This window comes from Pavona decussata, unplaced genomic scaffold (assembly GCF_977016875.1).
Source record: "Pavona decussata unplaced genomic scaffold, jaPavDecu1.1 SCAFFOLD_84, whole genome shotgun sequence".
Classification (NCBI taxonomy): domain Eukaryota; kingdom Metazoa; phylum Cnidaria; class Anthozoa; order Scleractinia; family Agariciidae; genus Pavona; species Pavona decussata.
In genome coordinates this window covers 2212501-2235341 of record NW_028145502.1, presented here as the reverse complement: position 1 = coordinate 2235341, position 22841 = coordinate 2212501, and the positions used below count along the sequence as shown (strand labels likewise).

At 39.0% G+C, this 22841-nt stretch overlaps 2 protein-coding genes across 2 annotated transcripts in view; both read right to left on the bottom strand.

Annotated features, from left to right (window-relative positions):
* Positions 1-1039: 1039 nt before the first annotated feature.
* LOC146475397 (kinesin-like protein KIF2A) lies at positions 1040-18419 on the bottom strand. Its single transcript, XM_085115818.1, has 28 exons — positions 18218-18419; positions 16806-16900; positions 16407-16514; positions 16029-16083; positions 15574-15672; positions 15339-15405; positions 14229-14321; positions 14005-14053; positions 13110-13164; positions 12602-12657; positions 12372-12430; positions 12059-12106; positions 11259-11349; positions 11104-11167; positions 9966-10057; positions 9718-9783; positions 8401-8477; positions 8204-8278; positions 7501-7565; positions 7178-7266; positions 6868-6933; positions 5499-5543; positions 5318-5385; positions 4527-4674; positions 3845-3949; positions 3018-3093; positions 2584-2646; positions 1040-1754 (listed from the first exon to the last, which is right to left on the bottom strand). Exons 1-28 carry the CDS (start codon positions 18273-18275, stop codon positions 1675-1677), a joined length of 2112 nt encoding a protein of 703 aa, XP_084971944.1. The 5' UTR covers positions 18276-18419; the 3' UTR covers positions 1040-1674.
* Positions 18420-19076: 657 nt separating this feature from the next.
* LOC146475396 (uncharacterized) overlaps positions 19077-22841 on the bottom strand; it is a 14256-nt gene continuing 10491 nt past the window's right edge. The window contains exons 12-14 of the mRNA XM_085115803.1: positions 21539-21640; positions 21185-21276; positions 19077-20435 (exon numbers count right to left, since the gene is read on the bottom strand). Coding sequence (XP_084971929.1) covers positions 20309-20435; positions 21185-21276; positions 21539-21640 — 321 coding nt within the window. The 3' untranslated portion in view covers positions 19077-20308. The remainder of the gene's footprint in view (positions 20436-21184; positions 21277-21538; positions 21641-22841) is intronic.

The following is a 22841-nucleotide window of genomic DNA, read 5'->3' as shown; positions in this document are numbered from 1 at the left end:
AATTACTCTGGCCAATCACAACAGACGTGACAGCGCAATGAACCAATCAGAATTCGAAGCAGACACGAATCTGGGTAAAGCGCATGAAAATGCGAGCGCGCAAACCACGATTGTTTTTGTTTTCGTTCTCATTGGTTGAAAAAGTGGCGCGAGTTTTTCTAACCAATCACAGAGCGTAGTAAAGGAAAACCAAAGCAAGCGCAAATTACCTTCGACACTCAATTGAAAACAACACTATACAACGCTAGTATTATCCAGCACGCAAGGACGTGATTGTACCAACATCCAGTTGAAATTTTATTTCTTTCTTCTTTTTCGATCACACAGAACTGGTAACAAGTTTAAAACAGACATTTTTATCTTAAAACCACACCGTGGTTTCATGCTAACAATTAATGCTTTATATGTGTTATGTTGCTGTTGTATATCTGCATTGGTTAGGACAACTTAAAAAAGTAACACTAGCTATCAGATGAAATATCTACTTGAGAAAAAAAAATGTTCTCTGGAATTTTTGTTTGCTTTGTTACTCATTGGGGCTAGTCGTACGCCACGGGTGTCTTAAACCCTTTAACCCCTAAAATCAAAGAACAAATTCTCCTATCTTGTCCCCATACAAAGTCCAGAGAGAAGTTGTTAAAATATCAAGAAAATTCACCTTGGGTGATCATATCCTTAATTCTCACGACCTCAGGGGTTGAATAAGCATTGATATCACAAGGGGAAATTTGATGCTGATCACTGTTAGGGCTTAAAGGGTTAATGACATCATAGAAGTATAATGGCAGTTTTCTTTCGACCGTAAACAGATAGAACTCGTTTTGGAGACTGCAAGCCATTAATGGCTGGAATCATTATCGTAAACTGTTAGGGAAGGAGTTGCCGAACAGACTAAGAAAATCACGATAATTTTTACATGCAGTGCCTGAGTAATGTTCATTTAAATACAACTACCAAACCTCAGAGCTCTTTCTTTTTCGCGTCTAAATGTTGCTTTGAAATAAAACCTTTTGACTAATAACTTATTAAAGAAAAATTTCGGACACCAACTTTTCCCTTTTAATTACTACTTTTTACAATAGCAAAAGTTTGATGTCCCGATAACAGAAGATCGTTGTTTAATCAAAAAGTTTAAGCAAAATTTCCACAATAGCAAAAACCTAGGAACGGGAAATAACGCGCGCCCAGGATCACAAAATTAGGATATGGCGCGGAAAAATTCCTGTAAATTAGAAATAAAATGACCAACGGTGAAACCGACTAAACTCACTAAAGTACAAACAGAATTAGCTGCATAGCTCGCAACAGAGAAAGCTGCTTACGGTAACAATAAGTACTCGCCATATTACAGCAGTAACATCTAAATCTCATATATTTCTTTTCACACTGTGGGGTAAATTCACCATAACTGATACAATAAATGACTCTTCGTAATAAATAAACAAACCTCCACTGACGAAAATGACTTGTACATGAAGATCTTTCCACACTAGTATTCTGAACTTTACAATGATTCAAGTTAAATAATGTTCCCTCAATGTGAACTGAACTGTCTAAAATCCAAAGCATCCCTTCGCGAACCGGTTTTTTCGCGCTTAGCTTCACTCACGCTCGAAAGGCGACAGGCGCAGGGTCTAAGATTGATCCCTGCGGGGCTGAAGATTGTCGAATCGCTCAATAACCAGGTAATTTTCTTATGTTTCTGCTTGCCATTTCTTCTTCTTCCAGTTGCTTCTTAAACTTGTTTACTTTATCTGCATTTTTATAAAAAAAAAAAACCAAACAAACAAGGAACAGATAAACAAACAAATATATAATGTTAAAAGACTAAACAAATATCCAGGTGAATAGGCCATTTCCGAGTTGTTCGAACCTCATTATGAAAGCGAGGTTAAGTGCAAAGATTTTCATATGAAAATGAGTGTTGTTTGTATATGAACCAAAAAGGAATTTTCATACAGAAAACTCTGCCCTTAGCCTCGCTTTCATAACGAGGGTCAAAGCAACTTGGAAATGGCCCATTAATATCGAGAAGAATTTCAAGGGAAAAAGAGAAACGATTGTGAATACATAATATCGAGAAGAATTTCAAGGGAAAAAGAAAAGAAACGATTGTGAATACACAAAGAAATAGTTAACAAAAATTACATTTAAAAATTATAAAACGTTATAACAGACCATTTCCGAGTTGCTGTGAACCTCATTATGAAAGCGAGGCTATGTGTAAAGTTTTTAAAACTAATCTTCTCATGAAAAGCTTTAAACCTCGCTTTCATAATGAGGTTCACAGCAACTCGTAAATTTATGACCTATTGTTAGTTGACACTTGAGATCCTACACTGACTTGATATGCAGGAACGATGATAGCCTACGTGTAGCCGTACCCAGCCCCCGTTTTTCTTCGGGGGGTGGGTACGGCTACACGTAGGCTAGAACGATGAAAGGAAAAGGCTGGTTACTAGCCTATGAACAAATACAACAGACACAACCAGTAGTGTCATGAATCAAATTCTGTCCAGCTCTTCCTCTACTAAAACTGCATCAATACTAATTAGGCAGAATCGCACACAAAGGAAACCTTACCTCGCAGCTGGGTGAATTTCTCGATCTTCTGTGCCAGTATTTCATCCAATCGTCGTACATAGTCTGTAATATTAAACCAACAACAACAGCAACAACTTAGATAAGTGTGAAATGTTCTAGCAGACCATAGGTCTTCTCATTGAATCGCTACAGAAGCTAACACAATATACAGAAACAAATACACAAAACAACAAAGAAAATGCAAAACGACGTCCACCTCGGGTTAAGTTCCCCTGCTCCCCTCCCTCCCCCCCCCCCCTCCCCGTTCTTACATACGTAAGTTTTATCCCCAGACAACGCTTTCTTTTAATCAAAACCAAGAAGGTTATGAGCAACTTGACCAGCGTTCGAGTATAATGGCGTGGTCGACCAGGGTCTCGAATTGACGATTTGCTTTCTTAAGCAAAAAGTTAGAGAGAGGCAAATAACTTTACCTTCCATGTTATAGTCTACATCCGTGTCCACTCTTTCCATTAATTTCTCTTCCTCTTGTAGAAGTGTCTTCGCATCCTGGTGATCAGAGGTGCTTATGGTTGGAGAATGAACTGCTTTAACCTACAATATCAGTTCCTTGCAGTATGCAGGATGTTTGTCCCATGAACCTAGTTTTATTCCCTTAGCTCCAACGAGTCTCCTGTAGCTCATTGGTAGAGCATCCGAACTAGTAATCGGAAGGTCTTAGGCTCGACTCCTGATAGTAGTACTCGGATTTCTTTTTGCTGAGTATGCCTGTGCCACTCACTAAATAATACATCATTTTCAAACAATGTTTGACTGGAACGATTTCCTTGTTAATTTTCTTGGCGGCACCAATAAACTATTGCTTTCTTTACGATGATTCCAAGACAACCAGATAATTGTGGGAACGTTTATTTACTAGCAAAGCGAGAAACATTTCTGCCGAAAAAAGAATTTAACTCCACCATTTAATTAAGCAATTTAGGCTATTTTTACGCCAATTTTGAAAAGCCAGAAGATAAAAATCGCGCAGTATGATTGGTTAAAGTAGTTGACGACGGACCTATAAAATTGCGAGAGCGGGTACACTAGGCGAATGGCGGAGGATTTAATCGTCGATATCGGAGTTTACCAGACATGGCTTCATACGCCGATCGTGGCGATCGGCGAAAATCGCCATCGCAATAGCCAGGCACATCAGGCGATTTTCACGATTCGGGAAAATCGTCCAGTGTGCCTACATTAGGGAGGCAATCAAAGCGTACAATTGCTCGTTCTAGGAGCTTGCACATTACTTGCTGACCTCAATGTTCTTCCTGTGGTCATCCACTAATTTATCCTCAGCATCTTGCAGCTGTGAGACTGCTTCATGGAATGTATACAGCTCCTGGGACTGCTCACCTGATCCCTGAATAAAACAAACAAAGGCAAATGCTCTAAAACTAGCAGATAAAAACCAACTTATTACTTTGTTTGATATCCACTTTAATCTGGTCTGGGTGGGTTTACTCTAGGCTGGTAGCGGTCCCTATTGGGATAGTCTAACCGGAGGGCTAAAAGAGCGAGGCGATCACAGTCATTCTCGTTTCTCCCGCCTCTCCCCAGCTGCCCTATTGGGTCGTTTGCTTCAATTTGGTTCTTTTTCTCATAGCTCGCCCACTCGACTATGTAGAAAGAGACTGATAAGAGTCTATGATTATCCAAACTTTACTACACTCAAGGAGTTCTTTACTGTTTTTTCCCGTTACTTCAAACTTGTCAATTCCCTTCCCTTGGCCTCGTTCAAAGCTCATGCCTACTCCTTTAAGCCCGGGCTCTTCTTTCTTCGAGCGGTGACGTAAATGAACTAGCGCTAGTGGGAGACTCCCGCTTCAGACTTCGAGTAGACAAAGCACCCTTCCCCGACCCCTTCCCTCACCCATGCGCATCACATCTATTTCTTATAATTCTTGCTAACTAAAGTACATGGTGAGTTAAACACTTACACTGTGATTACACAATAGAGCAAGATCCACATTATTGATATGTCGGCCATCAGACAGGGAAGACATCTCGTCTGGACTTTCATCTTCACCGCCGTCAGCAGGAGCAGCTTTCTTCTTTGCGTTACTCTCGGGTCCAAGCTCCTTTACTCTGTCGAGGTTAAAACAAAATGGACCGGTACCAAATGTACAACAGCAGACATTGACTGTGGTCTATACTCTTTACCAAATATAAGCGATTTGATATGCTTCACAAAGTGGGTTCTATCTAATGAAAGCTATTGAGTAGTACTTTCCTGTGGTGCTGTTTATTACGCTGTACAAGGTGGTTCTAACGTATGTCTGTGAATGAAGTGTGACCATTCAAATGAAAGCTACTGAGCAGTACTTTCCTGTGGTGCTGTTTATTATGCTGTACAAGATGGTTCTAATTTTTGAGCAAGTTGATGAAATCCTATGGTGTGACCATTCAAATGAAAGCTACTGAGCAGGACTTTCCTGTGGTGATGTTTATTATGCTGTACAAGATGGTTCTAACATTTGCGTCTGTGGATGAAATCCTAAAAAGTGACCATTCAAATGAAAGCTACTAAGCAGTACTTTCCTATGGTGATGTTTATTATGCAGTACAAGGTGTTTATAACTTTTGAGTCTGTGGATGAAACCTCAAACTGTGACAATTCAAACGAAAGCTACTGAGAAGTATTTTCTGTTGTTGGTGTTTGTTTGACGATATTCTGAAAACATAAGTTAGAAAGTATTTTCTTGTATTCACCCTGGCAAAGTGAACCAACCTGTCAGCATAACGCAGCGTGTTCAGGGTGTGCTCACAACAGTTCATTCCTGGAGATATCATGGCAATCTGAAGCAAACAAAAGTATAACAGCAACATTAGAATCTTCACTGCTATGAAGCTATCCTCGTCTCTGCTAAATTTATTACTCATTTGTCTGCTCTAAACACATTCAAACTCACCATGCACGTCTTGGAGTTTTCACCGATGAATGAATCCCTGAGAACCTATGGAATTAACGATAATAACATTACCGTACATTAACTGACAATTGGACGACTGAATATGTGCCAGTAGGTTTTCATCACAAAGAGCAGTTTTCAATCCACCCTACCGAAAACGATTGCGACTGGTACATTTATCCATAATCGACCCTTCTCCAAAATGGCGGCCGAAAATTCAAATAAGTTAAAATTAAATTAGAAAGAACACGTTTACTTTAGTAACCCTGCAAAGTTTCAGCATATCAGGTGTAATATCAGCTGAGAAAATGTAAGTTGAAAAATGAAAAATTTACAGACGTGTGTATGACTGGGGGTATGACGTATACCCCCAGTCATACAAACGTCTGTAAATTTGTCAAATTTCATCTTACATTTCCTAAGCTGATATAACACCTAACATGCTGAAACTTTGCAAGGTTACTAAAGTAAAGGTGCTCTTTCCAGTGCTGGTATACGTTTTTCATTCAGTTCACTTTTAACTCATTCAAATCTGTTGCCGCCATTTTGGAGAAGGGTCTATTCTTAGCGTACGAAAACCTTAAAAACGCAAATAAAAACGCACAGAAAAGTTCTTAAATCTCCAAACCTAGCATACACAATATTGTTAGTACAGGCACGAATTTCACAAGAAACAAACAAACAAACAAACAAAAAAGGCTCTCTATGTACCTATTAGCTGTGCTACAAACTCAGGTTTGCAAGGTATTGTGGTAAAATGTACAGCCGCCATCTTTTTCCGTTCAGTGGATTAAGTGTTCACTGTTTCAATAACTCTAGCCAATCACAAGACGCAATCACAATCACTCTAGCCAATCACAAGACGCTCACCCCACAAACCAATAACAACAGGAAGCAAATACTAAGCGCGGGAAACGCAGGTCAATGCCGGCCAGGCGTTTGGATCAGCTGTTACCAGGTTTGTCGGAAATGATACGATTTTTATTTACCGATCACAGAGTAGAGAAGAATCAAAACAAATGTGAACTGCTGTCGACATTCGGAAGAAGACCGCACTTATAACGATAATAGCCATTATACGGTTCCCATTTGAGTATCGCAAAACTAAAACCAAAGTAATTACTTTGACCAATCACAACAGATGTAAACAACATGACGAGCCAATCAGAATTCGAAGCAAACACATGTAACTGGCGCCAAGCGCGGGAAAACGCGTGCGGCGATTTTGGTTTGAATTCCCATTGGTTGAGAAAGTGGCGCAAGTTTTGTTAACCAACCCCAGAGCGTAGTAATGTAAAACCAAAGCAAACGCGAAATTACTTGCGACACTCAATTGAAAACCGCTCTACGACTGAGTGAAGTTTCTCACCTGAGTAAGTTTACTCGCTCTAAACGGAAGATGAGCGCCCTTTCTTCCCAGAGCTCTGATGCATTCCTGAGAAGACGTGCGAGATGCAGTTACAGACTATTACAACGTGACACACCTTCCCCACATAAAAGAAACGAGCTTCCGAGGTTACAAACAAAACCACAAAAATCTACTCCACCACCAAGATGATTTCCACTTAAAATAAACGAGTTTAATTTTGGTCTCTTCTTGAAAACAACATTAGTTTGGTATTTTCTCAAGCTTTGTTTTGAAGGCTTTCAAACTCACAGTTTCAACCATACAAACCAACCTTCAAAGCCAGTAAACTCTTGTTTATTTCCGCGCCTTCAAGACGTGTTACTCTGTCAGCGGTTGACGTGTCAGCTCCTCTTTCATTCCCTGGGTTCAAAAGAAGAAAAAACGTAAATTACAACTAATTTTACTTCCCTCAAACTTAAAACTAAGCAAAGCTCAAAGCTCTAGATGTACCTCTTCAAATATAAAGCTTAAAGAACGTTTTATGGAATCTTCCTTGTACCGCTGCCTGGTCACATCTTTTAGTACAGAAACTAAACGCAGTTTTCACAACGGTTCCGAAAGCAAGCCAGTGCCTTGCTTAGATTGTTTGCTTACCTGCTAAATCTATTAGCGAGAATTTGCCATAAAGATGGCCCCCTCCACCATCCTTTCTGTAACCCCTAAAAGCACAGATGACAATAAAACAATTATTGAGACAAGCTCAATAAGAAGGCTGTAACTTACAGCATACAGATAAAGTATCTGAAATGCTAAAACCACTTCGGAAACATAGATACACTATTAGAAATTAGAGCGGTTTTTAATTGAGTCGAAAGTAATTGCGTTTTTGCTTTGGTTTGCATTACTACGCGCTGTGATTGGTTGATAAAACTGGCGCCGCTTTCTCAACCAATAAGATGTAAAACCAAAACCAATCGTGCCTCGCTCGCACGCATTTTCCCGCGCTTGGCGACGGTTACATGTATTTTCTTTGAATTCTGATTGGTTCATTGCGCTGTTTGCAACTGTTGTGATTGGCCAGAGTTATTGCTTTGGTTTTGGTTTTACGACAATCGATTGAAAACCGCTCTATTTCAATGATCCTTGAATTACACAAGCACACAAATCAAGCAAAAAACGAACGCTTCCCTGATCCAACCGTGGGACATTAAACTTAGTACCCGTTCGTTTCTTTACCATTTTCTTGAAGCTGTGGAAGTTACTCTCAGGAATTTCCTCAACCAAGATATACCACAACAAAAACGCCTACATGTAATCGACTTGCGTCCGAACAAAGTATAATCAGAAACAAACTAACCTCTTTCTCAAGATAATCTGAAACACAGCATGAGACCGAGAGGAATTCTGATTGGCTGACGTCTGCCCAGAGGTCCTGTGGAAGCCACCATATAATACAGTGAGTCAATATCATAAAATCACCCGATTTGCTAACCGATGGGTCTATAATGCTTGTTAAGACAGCCTCCGGAAACACTTGAAAAATAAGCCGTTTACCTGAGTTTATTACCGAGCTCTATAAGCTTTAAAGTGTCCTGCACTGAATGCACTATCTTTTCTTCAAGGTCACAGACCTGAAAATGAATTAAAACAAACTTTAGACTGTGCAAGCAAATGAACTGTGATCATAGAAAGAAATGGTTGTCCCCTGCAAAGAATACAAGACTAAAAATGGCTACGACTAGTTACCGAGTATCTGGTGCAAAGTGCAGCAAAACAATCTCATGTGCGTGGTGTAAAGTGCTACTTAACAGGATATGTTTCTCAGAAGTCGGCAAATTAAGATCATAAATCGCCAAGAACTCAGCTTGCTAACGTTTCGACAATCCGAGAGGAAGTCCATGGTACATACTATGTCTATGGTTATTGATTGATTGGTCAATGTTATTCGCTGTAAACAGTGGTTGGTACGTGCATGCGTGCGTGCGTGCATGCACATGTTGCAAAGTGCTGCAAAACATGCATCCTCGACAAAGTGTAACTAGACGTGCATATGTTGCAAAGTGATGCACAAGACGCATGCTTTAAGCCTGGTTTACACGTACGACGCAAGCATAAGCATAAGCACAAGCAGAAGCACAAGAAACCTACGCGTAAACCGGTGCAACGCAAGGATAAGCGCCTTGTGCTTGCGCTTGTGCTTATGCTTGCGTCGTACGTGTAAACCGGGAATGGAACGGTTTCCATTCTCTTGTGCTTGTGCTTGTGCCATTGATTTCGTTTCGGGCTCGATCGCGAGTTGATAATATTCTTCGTATGCCTGTAAACATCTACCGAATGCGGGTCGTTGCGTCGTACGTGTAAACCGGGACGACGCAAGCATAAGAACAAGCACAAGAAAAGGAAACTGAAAAACAGTGACAAGTTGTCAGCCTACATTCTAGTCCGCCATGTTGGAATCAAATCTCGCGCCAAAAGGCAGTCCAGGCGCGCGATTCTGCCACATTTTTGTGCTTCTGCGCTTGCGTATGTCACCTTATGCTTACGTTTATCGCACGTGTAAACATCCTTGTGCTTATGCTTGTGCTTATGCTTATGCTTGCGTCGTACGTGTAAACCAGGCTTTACAAAGTGTAACTAGACGTGCATCTGGCACAAAGTGCGGGAAAACGCGATTTAGACCAGGTGTCCTTCAAGTTAGGCAAAAAAAAAAAATCTTTAATTCTGACACAAGTTTGTAGAACTGATCAACAAAGGAAACTTAAGCACAAACAGAGGAAGAAACACCCAGGAAAGATGGCGTGAAGTGTTTATCTAACATTGCCGCTAGAAAAAGGCAACACAAAACTTTCAGCCACTGAATGTCAATCTTACCTGGACTTGTTGATTACCATCCTCCAATACTCTTAAGCGTTTTCTTTTATTGAGCAAGTCAAAAACCTTAACATTGAAAAATAAAAATAATCAAATTCATGAAAGACATTTTTGAAAAAGGTCGTTATTTACATCGAGGTACTAGTAACTACATTGTGTGGGCAGCAATAAAGGAAGCTTCCAAGGAGAATTCAAAGCGACATCATGCAGCTTCTTTATAAACTATAACGCTAGCTTGCAGTACTTACCTTGCTGCCATAAATCTCAAAATAGCTAGCTGATATTAGAAGATCCTTGTTTTTATGTTTTGGTGATTTGTTCAATCTGAAAACATCTTGAGCTACAAGACAAAACAACAACAATACCTTGAAATAGATCTTTTCGTGCTTAATAAAAATAAAGTTAATTTTACGATTTTTAGTAAAAAGCAAATGTATTATATCAGATAGAGAACATTTAAAGTTACATGTGACAGAAATGGCCTTTGCATTTCTGGAATTAGTTACCCTGTGAGCAGAGTAACAAGATCATGTCAGCACTGAGTCCATTTGCAGGATTCTTCTAAAAAGTACTTTGGAATATTCTGTGCACAGATAGACACACGCGAACATCCATTCATTGTTCCTAAGTGGTTTACGTTTGGTGATTCTACTCCAAAATATTACGATTAGTTTGTAACAGTATACCCAGCTGCTAGTAGAGCGTTTTTTTCTGGCAAGTCTTTAAGCAAGTACGTAGTTGTTCGCGTCTCTGGTATTTTTCGCAGTTGGCTTGTTTAGCTTCCCCGAAAGAGTTTCTCTCGGAGACGATAAACAAGCCGACTACGCCAAATACAAGAGACGCGAACGACTAGGTACATGCTAAAAACGCTTGCCAGAAAAAACGCTCAGCCGGCAGGGTAATAATAGTACTGACAGTATAAGTGGCATTTGGTAGTAGACAGACTACAAGCAGTCCCTTATATATTTTCTGGGGTGGGGACAGTAAAGCGAGGGAGCCACGCGCGCGCGAAAATTGCCCACCCCTTCCCTCCTCGCGTCGCGTCTCCTCGTGAAAGGCAGTTTAATTCGCGCGCGCGGGTGTGGTTTGCACGATTTACTATCCCTTAGAAAGGGACTGTTTGCAGTCTAGATAGTGGAATTTTCCCACTCCAAGGTTGGATACCAAGCGTCAATGTGCAGTTCCAAGAAAATCCAAACCCAAGGAGGGGACTGTCTGAAGCTAAATTGGAATTTCTAGAGGGGTGGGGTGAGGTAGGGGCCAAACCAAAAACCCTCTCAGGGAGGAGTATGGATAATTTCTGGAACAACACAATCTAACCTTCAACAGGGACTGATTAAAATGCTTATGTTATTTTCAGAAAATAGTTCTGTGAGCTTCACCAACCTGACAATGCATAAATTCCTTTGGTACAATCCTGTTGTTTCCCGGAAAATGTTCCACCCATAGTCTGAAAGATACCCAATAAAAACATTCTCATTTTCTCAACTTATGACCAAAACAAACAGTTTTTCAAAAGAAGCTCATTGCATGCGACTTACATGAGTTTTTCCACTGCCTGTCTGACCATAAGCAAAACATGTTGCCATTCCTTGATTAAAAATTGTGTCAACAAGAGGCTTGGCTGTGTATCTGCAGAACATATTAAATAAAAACAACACTTGTCAGATTGTTAGATGTGAGCTCTGGAAAGATGTTTTGGGACGTTCCTGCCTTTTGCTTGACATTTGTTCAATGATTTTGAAAACCACAATAACATGTACAAATGGCCTAAAATTATGTCAACTTGATTACTAAGAGTGTGTTTCACTACAACAATTTGCTATTTGCACATTCAGTTAGTTAACAAAACTACATGGACTTTTACTTAGTCTGGTAAAGTGTGGCAAGCCGCTTTCAAAGTTAAATCAAACATGCATCTGTGGGTGTGCCATTTGGTCAAAAACCACAAAACTTAAAATGAATGTAGTTTGAGAGAAGAATGATTGAAGTGTGTTGGTTAAAAGCTTGGATAATGCTGTGATAGCCAAATCATTAATTTGACAGGTGTCTGACATCGAATGGTTGGTTGCGGCATTTCGCAGGACACATTAATACCATCTCAGAAGGTAACTTGAAGAAATTACTGTAGCTTTGATTTCCAGTAAAAAAGGAATGATGACTAATTTGAATGATGAAAAACGTTTGCATTTTCAACAGGCTAACTGCAAAATGATTTAGTCCTCATGTGTATGATATTTTGAACCAGACTGTTTTGACTTTAATCAGTCAAATTTGCTCTAGAAAGACAAACCCTCCCAAGAAATCTAGTGCCTATGTACACAAGATGTCTGGCTCTCACCTGTACACTAACTCGTTATTTGCATTGTCATCAAAAGCGTAATCAAACCTTGAAAAAAAAAAATAGAAAAGAAATGAGAAAATTCAAAGAGTGAAAAACAGTATATATACTGTTTTATTGGTTCATAACACTGACAGAAAAAGCATACAATTATAATCAAAATAAATAAAAACAATATTGACAACTTTAAATAATAAAACAAACAAACAGGGCAATTTAAGAATTATTTAAAAGTATCAGTTTAACAATAACTGAATCAATCAATAAAACAAAAAAACAGCAAATCATTCAAAAACTGATAAAAGCAATTTACCAAAATTTGTGATTTTCCAGATACTTTGTGAGGTCAACCTTCTGTTTAGGCTCATGCACCTACAAATAATGAATATATCATATTCAAGATTTTGTGAGAGTCAAGGCCCTGTACAACTTTGTGTTATTAAAAACACACAAAACACATTGGGATACATGATCCATTATTAAAAGATAGTATGGACAGTGTTTCAGAAAAAAATGGCAAAGGTTTGTCAGCAAATTACATACCACACAGTAATCACCACTTGGTACAATGATAACATCAACTTCCTTTTTATTGAGTTCTGTAGGAAAATAAATTTACACAAATTTCAGTTGTGTACTTATTCATCTAAACAGCCTAACTGGCGAGCTGTGAATTTCAAATGCCAGTACTAGTTCCAGTGATTTTTGTTTAGAAAAACAAAAATAATGGTACACAATAAAAGCTAGAAGGTGCTCTGTCTTAGAACTAGTGGTCTGACAGTTTCCCCTGAAGTGGAAATTTGACGTTTATCTTAAAACCAGCATATAAAACCATGTAGCCTGTGAACAGCAGAAATATTTCTGGTCATCAGATGATGATGTTCGCAGGCTAAAAACCTTAAAGATTTGTTTTAAAACCCCTGACTAATTATTGGTTTTATAAACATCAAATTTCTGCTGTTATTTATCAGCATAACCCTAACCCCCCTTCTGCAGTTTGCAAGTTCTGAGGAACACAAAAAGGTGTTTTCGATTTTAATTTAGTAAGTACCTTTCTTAGACAGGGGTCTCTTGCGTACACAGACACAAATTTGGTGATTGACAACCTGTGGAATAAATGTCAAATTCATGACAGTCAGAGATGAGCAAAAGCCTACAAATCCATGAATGACCTACACATGCACTGGGTTGGCATTTAGCAGCCAGCAACCAGCTACATGTATTATGTGTAGCAAAGTTCCACAGTAAAGATGGCTGACTCTTCAGAGTTTGGAAATGACTGAAGAGACAACAAGAATAGGAGACTGGCTTCTTTTCTTGTAGAGATAGTATTTAGGGTTAATGCCACTTGAATATGGATTCACGTGCCGTAACATGTTGTTATTGAATGTACCGGCAAGTGTAAATCCTGAAATAAACGCCAAGGCACTTAAGGATAGGGTAAAGTAAAGTCGCACAAGAGCCTAATTAAGTGGCCCACAAGGCCGGAGCATAGCCTGGTTTCTGTAGTATGAAGCAACTGCATGTAGGAGTGTTGCTACTCTCCCTGAATGGGATGCTAGTCCATCCATCTTGTCTAAGGAAACAACAAAGCAATGAAGAGACCAACCTGGCCTGGAACCAACAACCCTCGGATCCTCCGACCGAAAGTCCGACGCGCTAACCACTATACCACCGCGCCTCCACACTTAAGGATAGGGTGGGTGACCTAATTGTTTGAGGGATGTACTTATTATTTTTGAAGGGGATGGTGAGGGGGGTGGGGTGGGGTAGCCAGATAGTCACTGATTTTTTGTAATATTAATTAGAAAGCCATAAAGGCTTAAAAGTGGCTGAATATTTGTCCCATTCTATGATTTTCTTGTCCTGTTATGGGCATACATGTAGACCTGTTTCTTGGGTTGTGAATGGATGTACGAGTTCAAAAGCAGTGAACCTGTACCTACCGGGTCTGTCATGGTCAATCCTTTTACTTCTAATTCTGCTTGGTATTCCCTTTTTTCAGAAAGAAAAATATTATCAATAAAAATAACACCAAGTTACTACAATAACTGATGATACCATATCATCATTCCCCCACATTTGGATAACTTAGTACATCCATAACAAAGCTGTTTTCAAAAATCTTAATACATCTTGCATGTCAAATTGTCAAACAGTTAACAATCACCTTATCATTTGTAAAAATTCCCAGCTGGGGTTTCCAGGATCAACTTCCTGTTGGAGACGTTGTTTCATTTCTCTCTGCTCCTGTTGTTGAGCCCTGTGGATGACAAATGTATGAGTGACAGTAAGTGCATAAAATGTCACGTGGGTTATTAACCAAATTTAATTAAAGTGATTAATGTCAACCTCAAGTCAACAGAGTCCAAAAGCATCTCTCATTGTGCCCTTCCCATCCTTGAGTATTATTCAGATTCAACATCCCCACCCATCCCCCACTCCCCAGTCTCTACTAACATATTTACACATTACCAGATTCTTGACCCCTAAGACCTTAAGACCACCCTGACCCATACCACTCTGGAAATTATAATTTAAGGACAGTGCCTACTATTGTTACTGCGCATACGTTCTGCGCATCTCGAGGTACTCGGGTCTCCTATGAAACTCCTATGGGTGGTGCCTACGAATACAGGGATACTTTTCCGCGGTTTAAAACTACGTGGAGAAAGCAGAACTTACCAAACGCTTTTGGTATCTCGAAAGAAAATTGGGGGTAACCATGCATTTTTCAGAGATAATTAAGCTTCAATTTAGGAAAAAATCCCATACATTGCTTCATATTTTGGCGCTTTTTAGAGATATTATTGCTTAATTATCTCTGAAAAATGCTTGGCTACCCCCAATTTTCGTTTTGGATTCCAATAGGCCTTCCCAAGATCTGCTTTTCCCGCATAGTCATAAACCGCACAAAAATACTTCGATATTAGTAGGCACCGTCCTTAACTTGGCCTTTGAGACCTCCCCCACCCCCTTGAACCCTTCCCCAAGACCCTCTTTGTTTGTAAGTGCTGGCGGGGTGAGAGGGGGCTATTTCCTGGAACTACACACTTTAGTATGATGATGGTATCTGTTGGTGGCTACCTTCTGGGGTGGGGTGGTTTTCCTTTACAGGGATGTCACTGATATCTCCCTGTTGTGCCTGGATTTTACTTTGCGGATCTTTAAGCCACCACTGCCCAAATTCAGACACCTGTACATGTATATCCCAATGAGTATTCTACATATTAACAGACTGCAGAACTAGAAATGGCCACGCCTATATGCAGCTCATTACCTTCTTTCTTCTCTGTTCTTTTTCAACCTTTCAATTTCTTTAACACAGTTGGATCGTCTTCTATTCACTGGAAACAATAAGTAAAAAGGACATTTGTTGACTTGTACAAGCTCTGAAAATGTCTCCACAACAAAGCAGCTAGGATTTTAAAAGTTTTATGTAAAGTGAAGATGATGCATACAACAGAGTCTGGGCAAACAGTAGGGAGGTGGTGAGAAATAAAGACTTAACTGACCTGCATTGGACCCCGCATTATCTTTTTGTGGAATTTCAATCTGCGAGCCTCCATCATCTTCATTACCAAGGTTCAGAGCCATGGGGCGCTCAACTTTGGCTGCAAACAAGTCAATCAATCAATCACTCAATCAATCAATCAATCAATCAATCAATCAATCAATCAATCAATCAATCAATCAATCATTCAATCAATCAACCGATCAGTCAATAAAATAAACCAATCAGTCATTCTGTCATTCTATTAATCGATCGATCGATCAATCAATCAACCAATCAATCAATCAGTCAGTCAATCAGTTGCAGTCAATTTATTGATCAATCAATCAATCAATCAATCAATCAATCAATCAATCAATCAATCAATCAATCAATCAATCAATCAATCAATCAAATAAAACTAGAAAATTAATAAATCTTTCTATTTATTTATTTATTTATTCATTTATCTTTAACCTGATGGTGGATGAACTTTAGGTGATGGTACTCCATGATTTTCATTTCTTGCATTCTAAAAAAGGAAACAAAACAATATAAAATATTAAAAAGAATTCCGATTTCCTGCTGCAAGTGCAGGTGATTGTTTAGTTGTGATAAGGTTTTCTATGATACAAAAAAAAAAAAAAAATGATACTGTCCCTCCCTGATCACGCATTTTTATGGCTCAAAGGGATAGACAACTACTAAATCTCAATGGACCGGCTCATTTCATCCAAGAGCTAAAACCTTATGTTCAGTTTTGAAGAACTTCTTAGGACTCTCAGGGAAATCTTTACACTGTAACAATAAGGGGAATGTTTTTAGTATCTGTTGACAGTACTATGACCATCCTACCTTGTTGCTAGGGGTTGTGGAGATCCTTTTGTTTGCAGCTGTCGCCGGCTTCGGTTTCGGTTGGACAACAAGAGTTGGATTCAATGCAAAGATCTGATCCACTTCAATCTACATGTACAATGAAAGAATGTACAACAGCCAGTTATCTGGTCAATTTGTTAGAACTTTAAAGAGGACAAAAATGAAAGAGTCACCGACAGCAATAAATTGTAGGCACTGTTCATTCAGAGTCCACCTGAATGTCTGATCAAAACAGGAAAATGACTGAAAAACAAAACCTTTTAATATAGACAGCAAACTGCTCTTACAAGTTCTGAACAAACCTGTTATAATGTATAATAAATTATGTTATTAAGGAACAAAGACAATTGCCATGCAAACAGTTGTTTTGTTATGTACCTCTTTTCCTTTTGTTTCTCCATTTTCATACCATTCTACTGTCACGCTTTTGGTGTCGAGGTTGATACCACTTATCATTGATGAGTGGATACGCCCTGCATGTTTGAAAAGAAACATCTAGTTTGAAAATTGGATATTTACTCCACAAACATGGTGGAATTTAAAGTGTATATATGGCAGATTTTTTTATTTGTTTGACAAAATCTTCATGTTGTTAGAACTGGTATGAGGTGTATAAAAGTGTCAAATTTCACTCTTCCAGTTGGGCACAATACTGATAGCACACAAGATGTGAGACTGGGCACAGTGGGGGTGTGACGTCAATACAGGAACGCTAGTCTTGCGATTTCTCTATTCCTCAGTTGCTTTTGATCTGCACAGGAAGAAAACTGTGTGTTCGGGAAATGAGCATGTTCTCACAAGAAACTGATCAAAGGAAGTGGTGGAAATTGAACTGACCCTTTTTCTCCTTCAAGCTAAACTTCTTAATGTTTTCTACTTGACCACATCTTTAGAGAAAACAAGGAGGCTTAGCTGAAGGTCAATTGCGGATCAAAAGGTAATGCCCATATTATGAGCATATCACAGGGGCATTCAATTCCCCTTTAGCTAGGAAATATCCCTTGTTTAAAATGTTTCACTTCATGTTTACAAATAATGCATTTGTTTCTTTCTATCTGGTGGTGTCTTTTAAAACATTTCACTATTATTATTGGCAGAGTAACCAAAGTAAATAAATAATATGTACAGTTTAAATGAAGATATTGTAATCCCAATAATATATTAACACCATCATGACAAATTAAAGAAAGAAACATGGTTTCTAGGACTACAACGTCGACGACTTGACGTTACAAAATGGGGTGGTAAAAGGAACGATTTAAGAACTGGCATTTCATCTTATCAACATCAGGATCCCATAAAATTATATCCCCCTACAATTGTACTGTACACGACGGTTGGTCACCGCGAAAATGAATAAGCTTTAATTACATGCTTGTTCGCTTAGACAACCGAAATAACGTCTCCTCAAAATACCTTAGAATTCTTGTCACCTACAACGATCAAATGTACAATTTAACGTATAATAATCTGAGCAAACATAAACTTTAAGGAAAGTCTCGTAACTAGGGAAAAAACTTGTAGCGCTGAGATGTTTACATTTATCCAAAATAGACCAACAATTAATTCTGATTAATTATAAACTTGGCAAATTTTCGCGCCGGCGTATTTACCTGCAAGATTAATCGTCTTGTCATCAACGTATCAACAAAATCATAGCTATTAGGTTTGAAATTTTTAAACCCAAAAGCAGAGTTGGGATCTATTTCTCAGTTAACGAATCATGAAAACTAACAAAACAAATTTTCTATAAACATAGATATGACGTTCGTTACAAAAACTCCACTGACCGTCCGTTCGCTGTATGTCAACCTTGATCCCAACCACAAGTTTGCTGTACTTGTCCATAGCGATAGCTCTGTTCAGTTCTAAATAAATATCTGATCTTCACCAGAGGAATGTGGAGTCCAAAAGTTATTCATTCGTTTCTGTATTCAGATTTTCCGCTCAAACTCCCTTCTCAACAGCTTCGTGAAATGTACCAACTGAGCCTGCAACTGTACAGCGTTACCACACAAAGCCGGTTAGTATGTTGTGTAGTAACTCATGTTTGGTAGCAGTCCAATGCTTCTCACGACGGAAAGTTATGTACAGTGAGAACATTTTCGTCTAGTTCTTGTCAGCAGAAACAAAAACAGCGACCCCAATTTAATCATAACTCTTGGGAGGGTATTCTTTTTTCTTTTTTAAAAGTAAATTACAACTTGGTCAATCTGATTTGGACAGTTGCAATGAAACTTGTCAGCAAACTGGTCTTAAAAAGGTCTTTCGTTTACAGGAAAAAAATGTCATATTATTGAGTAGTTCACAACCCATACAATTCTTGGGATCGTTTACTCTAATGCATTTGCAGGCTCTTGAAATTTCTCGGGTGGCATCAGTGAATTTCTATGTAGTTTTTATTTTTGACATTTCAAACCCATCTCCACCTAAGACACGACTTCCTTCATTTATCTTGATTTCAGAAATGAATGAAATTCATCAAGACTTTTAAATGGTTATATTATTATCTGGGGAAAAGCTTATACAACTTGGTGAATAGAAGTTAAGGTTCTTGTCTAGAAAAATAACAAGCCTGTTTACTACGTTGATGCATCCCCAAAAGCAGTATTTCTAAGTTCTGTAATATGGAAAGTAAAGGACAACCTCTTAGAAAATAACAGTAAACTTTATTATTTTACAACTCAACACCAACTGATGAAACAACTATTAGATTTGCATTCATACACGCGTCTTGAAACATAAACGCCGTCAAAAAGTGTAATTAATACAAAATATAATTTTAACTAGCAAATATAGGATTTTCCTTTTAAACAATGTTATACTTTATATTGAAATTAAATATAAATCTCTCCTTTGTTTCTGGTACCTTAAGCCTTATTACCTTTCTAGTCAGTTTATGTCGTAATCTACATTGGTCTCCAACACAGATGTCCTTTGGCTCGCACGTCACGCACTCCTCCCAACGTGACGAGGAATGCGTGACGTAACGAGCTAAAGAACTTCTGCATTGGAGGCTAAATCTACATGTACACCAAACAATTGAACAAGATTCCCCTTCTGTCTTTTTTTCCCTCAGTGCACCCTATTTGTATTCATGGCCCCTTGTAACACCATTTCGTTGAGCCATTTTATGGGCGTATAGGGACGGTAAACGTAAGTAGCTTCACACACCGTAATCTCTTTGATTTATTGGAACACCAGTCAATTCTTCCCCATACAACCTCGCCAATACTTGAACACCAAAAAGAAACATTCAAATATCGAATGCGAGTGACACGTTAGAGCAGTTTTCATTTGGGTGCTAAAATCCAAAGCCAAAGCTATTAATCTGACCAATCAGAGCAGACATCAACGAGAATGAACCAATCAGAACTCGAAGTAACTACAAATAACCGGCGCCAAGCGCGGGAAAATGCGTGCGAGCGACGCACGATTAATTTTGGTTTTGCTTCTCATTGGTTGAAAAAATGGCGCGACTTTTCTTAAACAATCACAGACCGTAGTAAAGCAAAACCAGAGCAAACGCGAATTTCTTTTGACGCTCCATTGAAAACCACTCTACAAAGCCTACGAATATTGCCGCCTGTCATCGCCTCTGGCCACTTGGGGAGTTGTGAAAACCGCTAGCGGCTAGCAGCGATTTGTCGTATACAAAGATTACATGACGTTATACAATTTTTATAGCTAAAAAGCAAAGTTACGTTGTAACTTAGCTTTTTAGAATTGTAAAGTGTTTAGAGACATTATAATAAGCGCTACATAAGCTTTGCATCATGACCTATATTATTATGTCATACATCGTGGGCGAACTGATCAAGGGCATAAGTGAGAGCCGTTATGTTACTTCGATTCGGCATTAACTTAACGCCATATAATTATTAACGCCTCTTCTTCCTTTTTCTTTGCTTGGGTTGCTTGTGTGATCCATGGTATCGGTCATCTTTAGATGGGTTGAACTGGCCGAAAAACGCGCGCATGAAATTCTCAAAATCTTCCTCCTCCGTTCTGCAAAGAAAGTAACAAAACGAAGATGTTTTAAAGCGAGTTTTGAAAGAAAGTGTAGGGACCAAAAATATTCCTCAACCGGGATTTGGCGCAAAAAGGTTATAAATGCCTTCGCTGGCCATTTTCCTCCCGTGTCAAAAAGCGTTTCCATTTAACGGTAGAAATGTTAAGGACGGTGCCTACTAATAAAGAAGTATTTTCGCGTGGTTTCTGAATATGCGGGGAAAGTAGATCTTAGCAAGGGCTATTGAAATCCAAAATGATAATTGGGGGTAACCACGCATCTTTTAGAGATAATTAAGCAACAATTATTCTAAAAAAAAAAGTAACTAGAAATTCAAAGCAATGCATGGCGTTTTTTTTTTTTTTTTTTTTTTTTCCAAATTGAAGCTTTATTATCTCTGAAAAATGCATGGTTACCCCAAACTTTCTTTTTGGATACCAAGAGAACTTGAATAGTACTGCTTTTTCCGCATAGTTTTAATCCACGCAAAAATATCCCTGTATTAGTAGGCACCACCCATAGGAAGCCCGAGTATCTTCGAGATGCGCAGAACGTATGCGCAGTAACAAAAGTAGGCACTGTCCTTAATCCGGCTCTGAAATATGTATATCTTCATTTGAACTTTTAGTTACAATTCTCTTTTGGAATTTTTATTCCTTGAGAAACAATGACAAAGCAAGATTCTAGGGGCCTTTGGAATATCCTACTTAACATAGACAAAGAAAGTAAAGTGTTAAACAGGCACCTGGAGTTGAAGCCGCTATGTTGAGGTTGCCGAGTCTTCAGTTTCAGATGAACCGTGTGGGGATTGGGCTCCAACCGATAATTCCCCAGACCCTGCAAATAAACAATCACGTGTTACTATCCTCAATTACAAGAAACGCTAGACTCACTAACACTTAAAAAAGTTCGTTCCTTATCTTGTCAAGGTGGACTCAAGCAACAAACTGTAACTTATTGGAGGCAGATTTCAATCCTCTTAGTCGGTTTCTGTATTGTCCCGTGAGTAGGTTGTCCACCTAATTATGATTGACGGCTGTGAGATCAGAGTTCGCACGTTATTGAAAGGCACATTAAGTCCATTATACAGTTTATATACCTGACAAGCTGCCCATTCTGTGACATCATACACCTCGCCCTCCATGCAGGCGTAGAAGTGTAGCTTATATCCAAGAAAACTGCTTTCTGCCCACAAATCTCCCTGAAAAAAATGACACAAAACAAACAAAATCGAAGTTTATTGGTTTACCTTGTATTTCCCGCATGTGTCTGCAAGTCAGGGTGGGGAGGGAAGGGGTTATTAGCGATGTCGGTTGGAGCCGACTTCCGGCGAATTTCACGGTCTGGCCTTAGCGGATAAGTCGCTATCCAGCGGATAAAATATACTCCATCTAACACATTTTAGCATACCTCAGTGACCGACTATCGCGTAACGCGCAATCTGATTGGCTACACAGGTGCCGTCTATCGATCGTTAGTATAAATCTACTAGCATTCCATCACGAATGCCGTTCTCTGATTGGCTATGCTACTCGCTATCTATTCTGTGATAGATAGTGAGTAGCGGTTTTCAACAAAATGACGGCCACTTCATCTCGTTTTCAAAGTGTCTGCGATGAGGATATAGATATTTTACTTGTTTAGTTTTGAGCGACTAGTAGATTTATACTAAAACAATTAGATTATTCGCTCTCGATTTCTATGCATGATAGCTGATTCAGGCTGCGCCCTCATCAGCTATCACGCGATAGAAATCTCGAGCTCATAATCTAATTGTTAAATAGACGGCAGTTTGTCAGAGCGCGCGCGATTTAGCATGCATCATTGGACAAATATATCAAAATTAATGAAATAAAAAGATTTTTTTGCTTGATAGATCGATCACTGAGGTATGCTAAAACAATTAGACGGCTCTCTCTCGGTTTCTACCGCCTTTGATAGTTGGCTCGGGGCTTCGCCCCTCGCCAACTATCAGCCGATAGAAACCTCGAGCTCGCCGTCTAATTGTTAATTATCCGCTGGTTATCCACTCTTTGAACAACTGGGACCTGAAAGAAATCTTATCACCGGCTGAAATTTCAACAGAACACAAATACTTAAGGTGCTCAGTCCAAACGAGCCTGTTATTATGAGCGTGCTGAGGTTTTTTTCTTGACTACATCTCTGGGCCCGGTCGTTCAAAAGCCGATTAACGTTAATCCACGAATAAAAGTTAATCGAGGTTTTCATCTCATTCATTAACAGTAGTTTTGAAAGCTAATTTTAAGCTAACCGGCGCTCAAGACAAGTCTAAGTCAAAACTGAGGGTCAAAAATTTTTGAAAGAATCTTTAACGATTAGTCATTACACTGGAATCAAAGGGTCAGTTATTAAAAGACAGTTTGGACGGCGTTTAACAAAAC

Coding starts and splice junctions, on each gene's coding strand:
- LOC146475397 (XM_085115818.1), bottom strand. CDS start 18,275: ATGGACAAGTACAGCAAACTTGTGGTTGGGATCAAGGTTGACATACAG. Junction 16,901..18,217: donor TGACATACAGCGAACGGACG/GTCAGTGGAGTT, acceptor TCAAACATGCAG/GGCGTATCCACTCATCAATG. Junction 15,673..16,028: donor TAAAGTTCATCCACCATCAG/GTTAAAGATAAA, acceptor ACTTGTTTGCAG/CCAAAGTTGAGCGCCCCATG.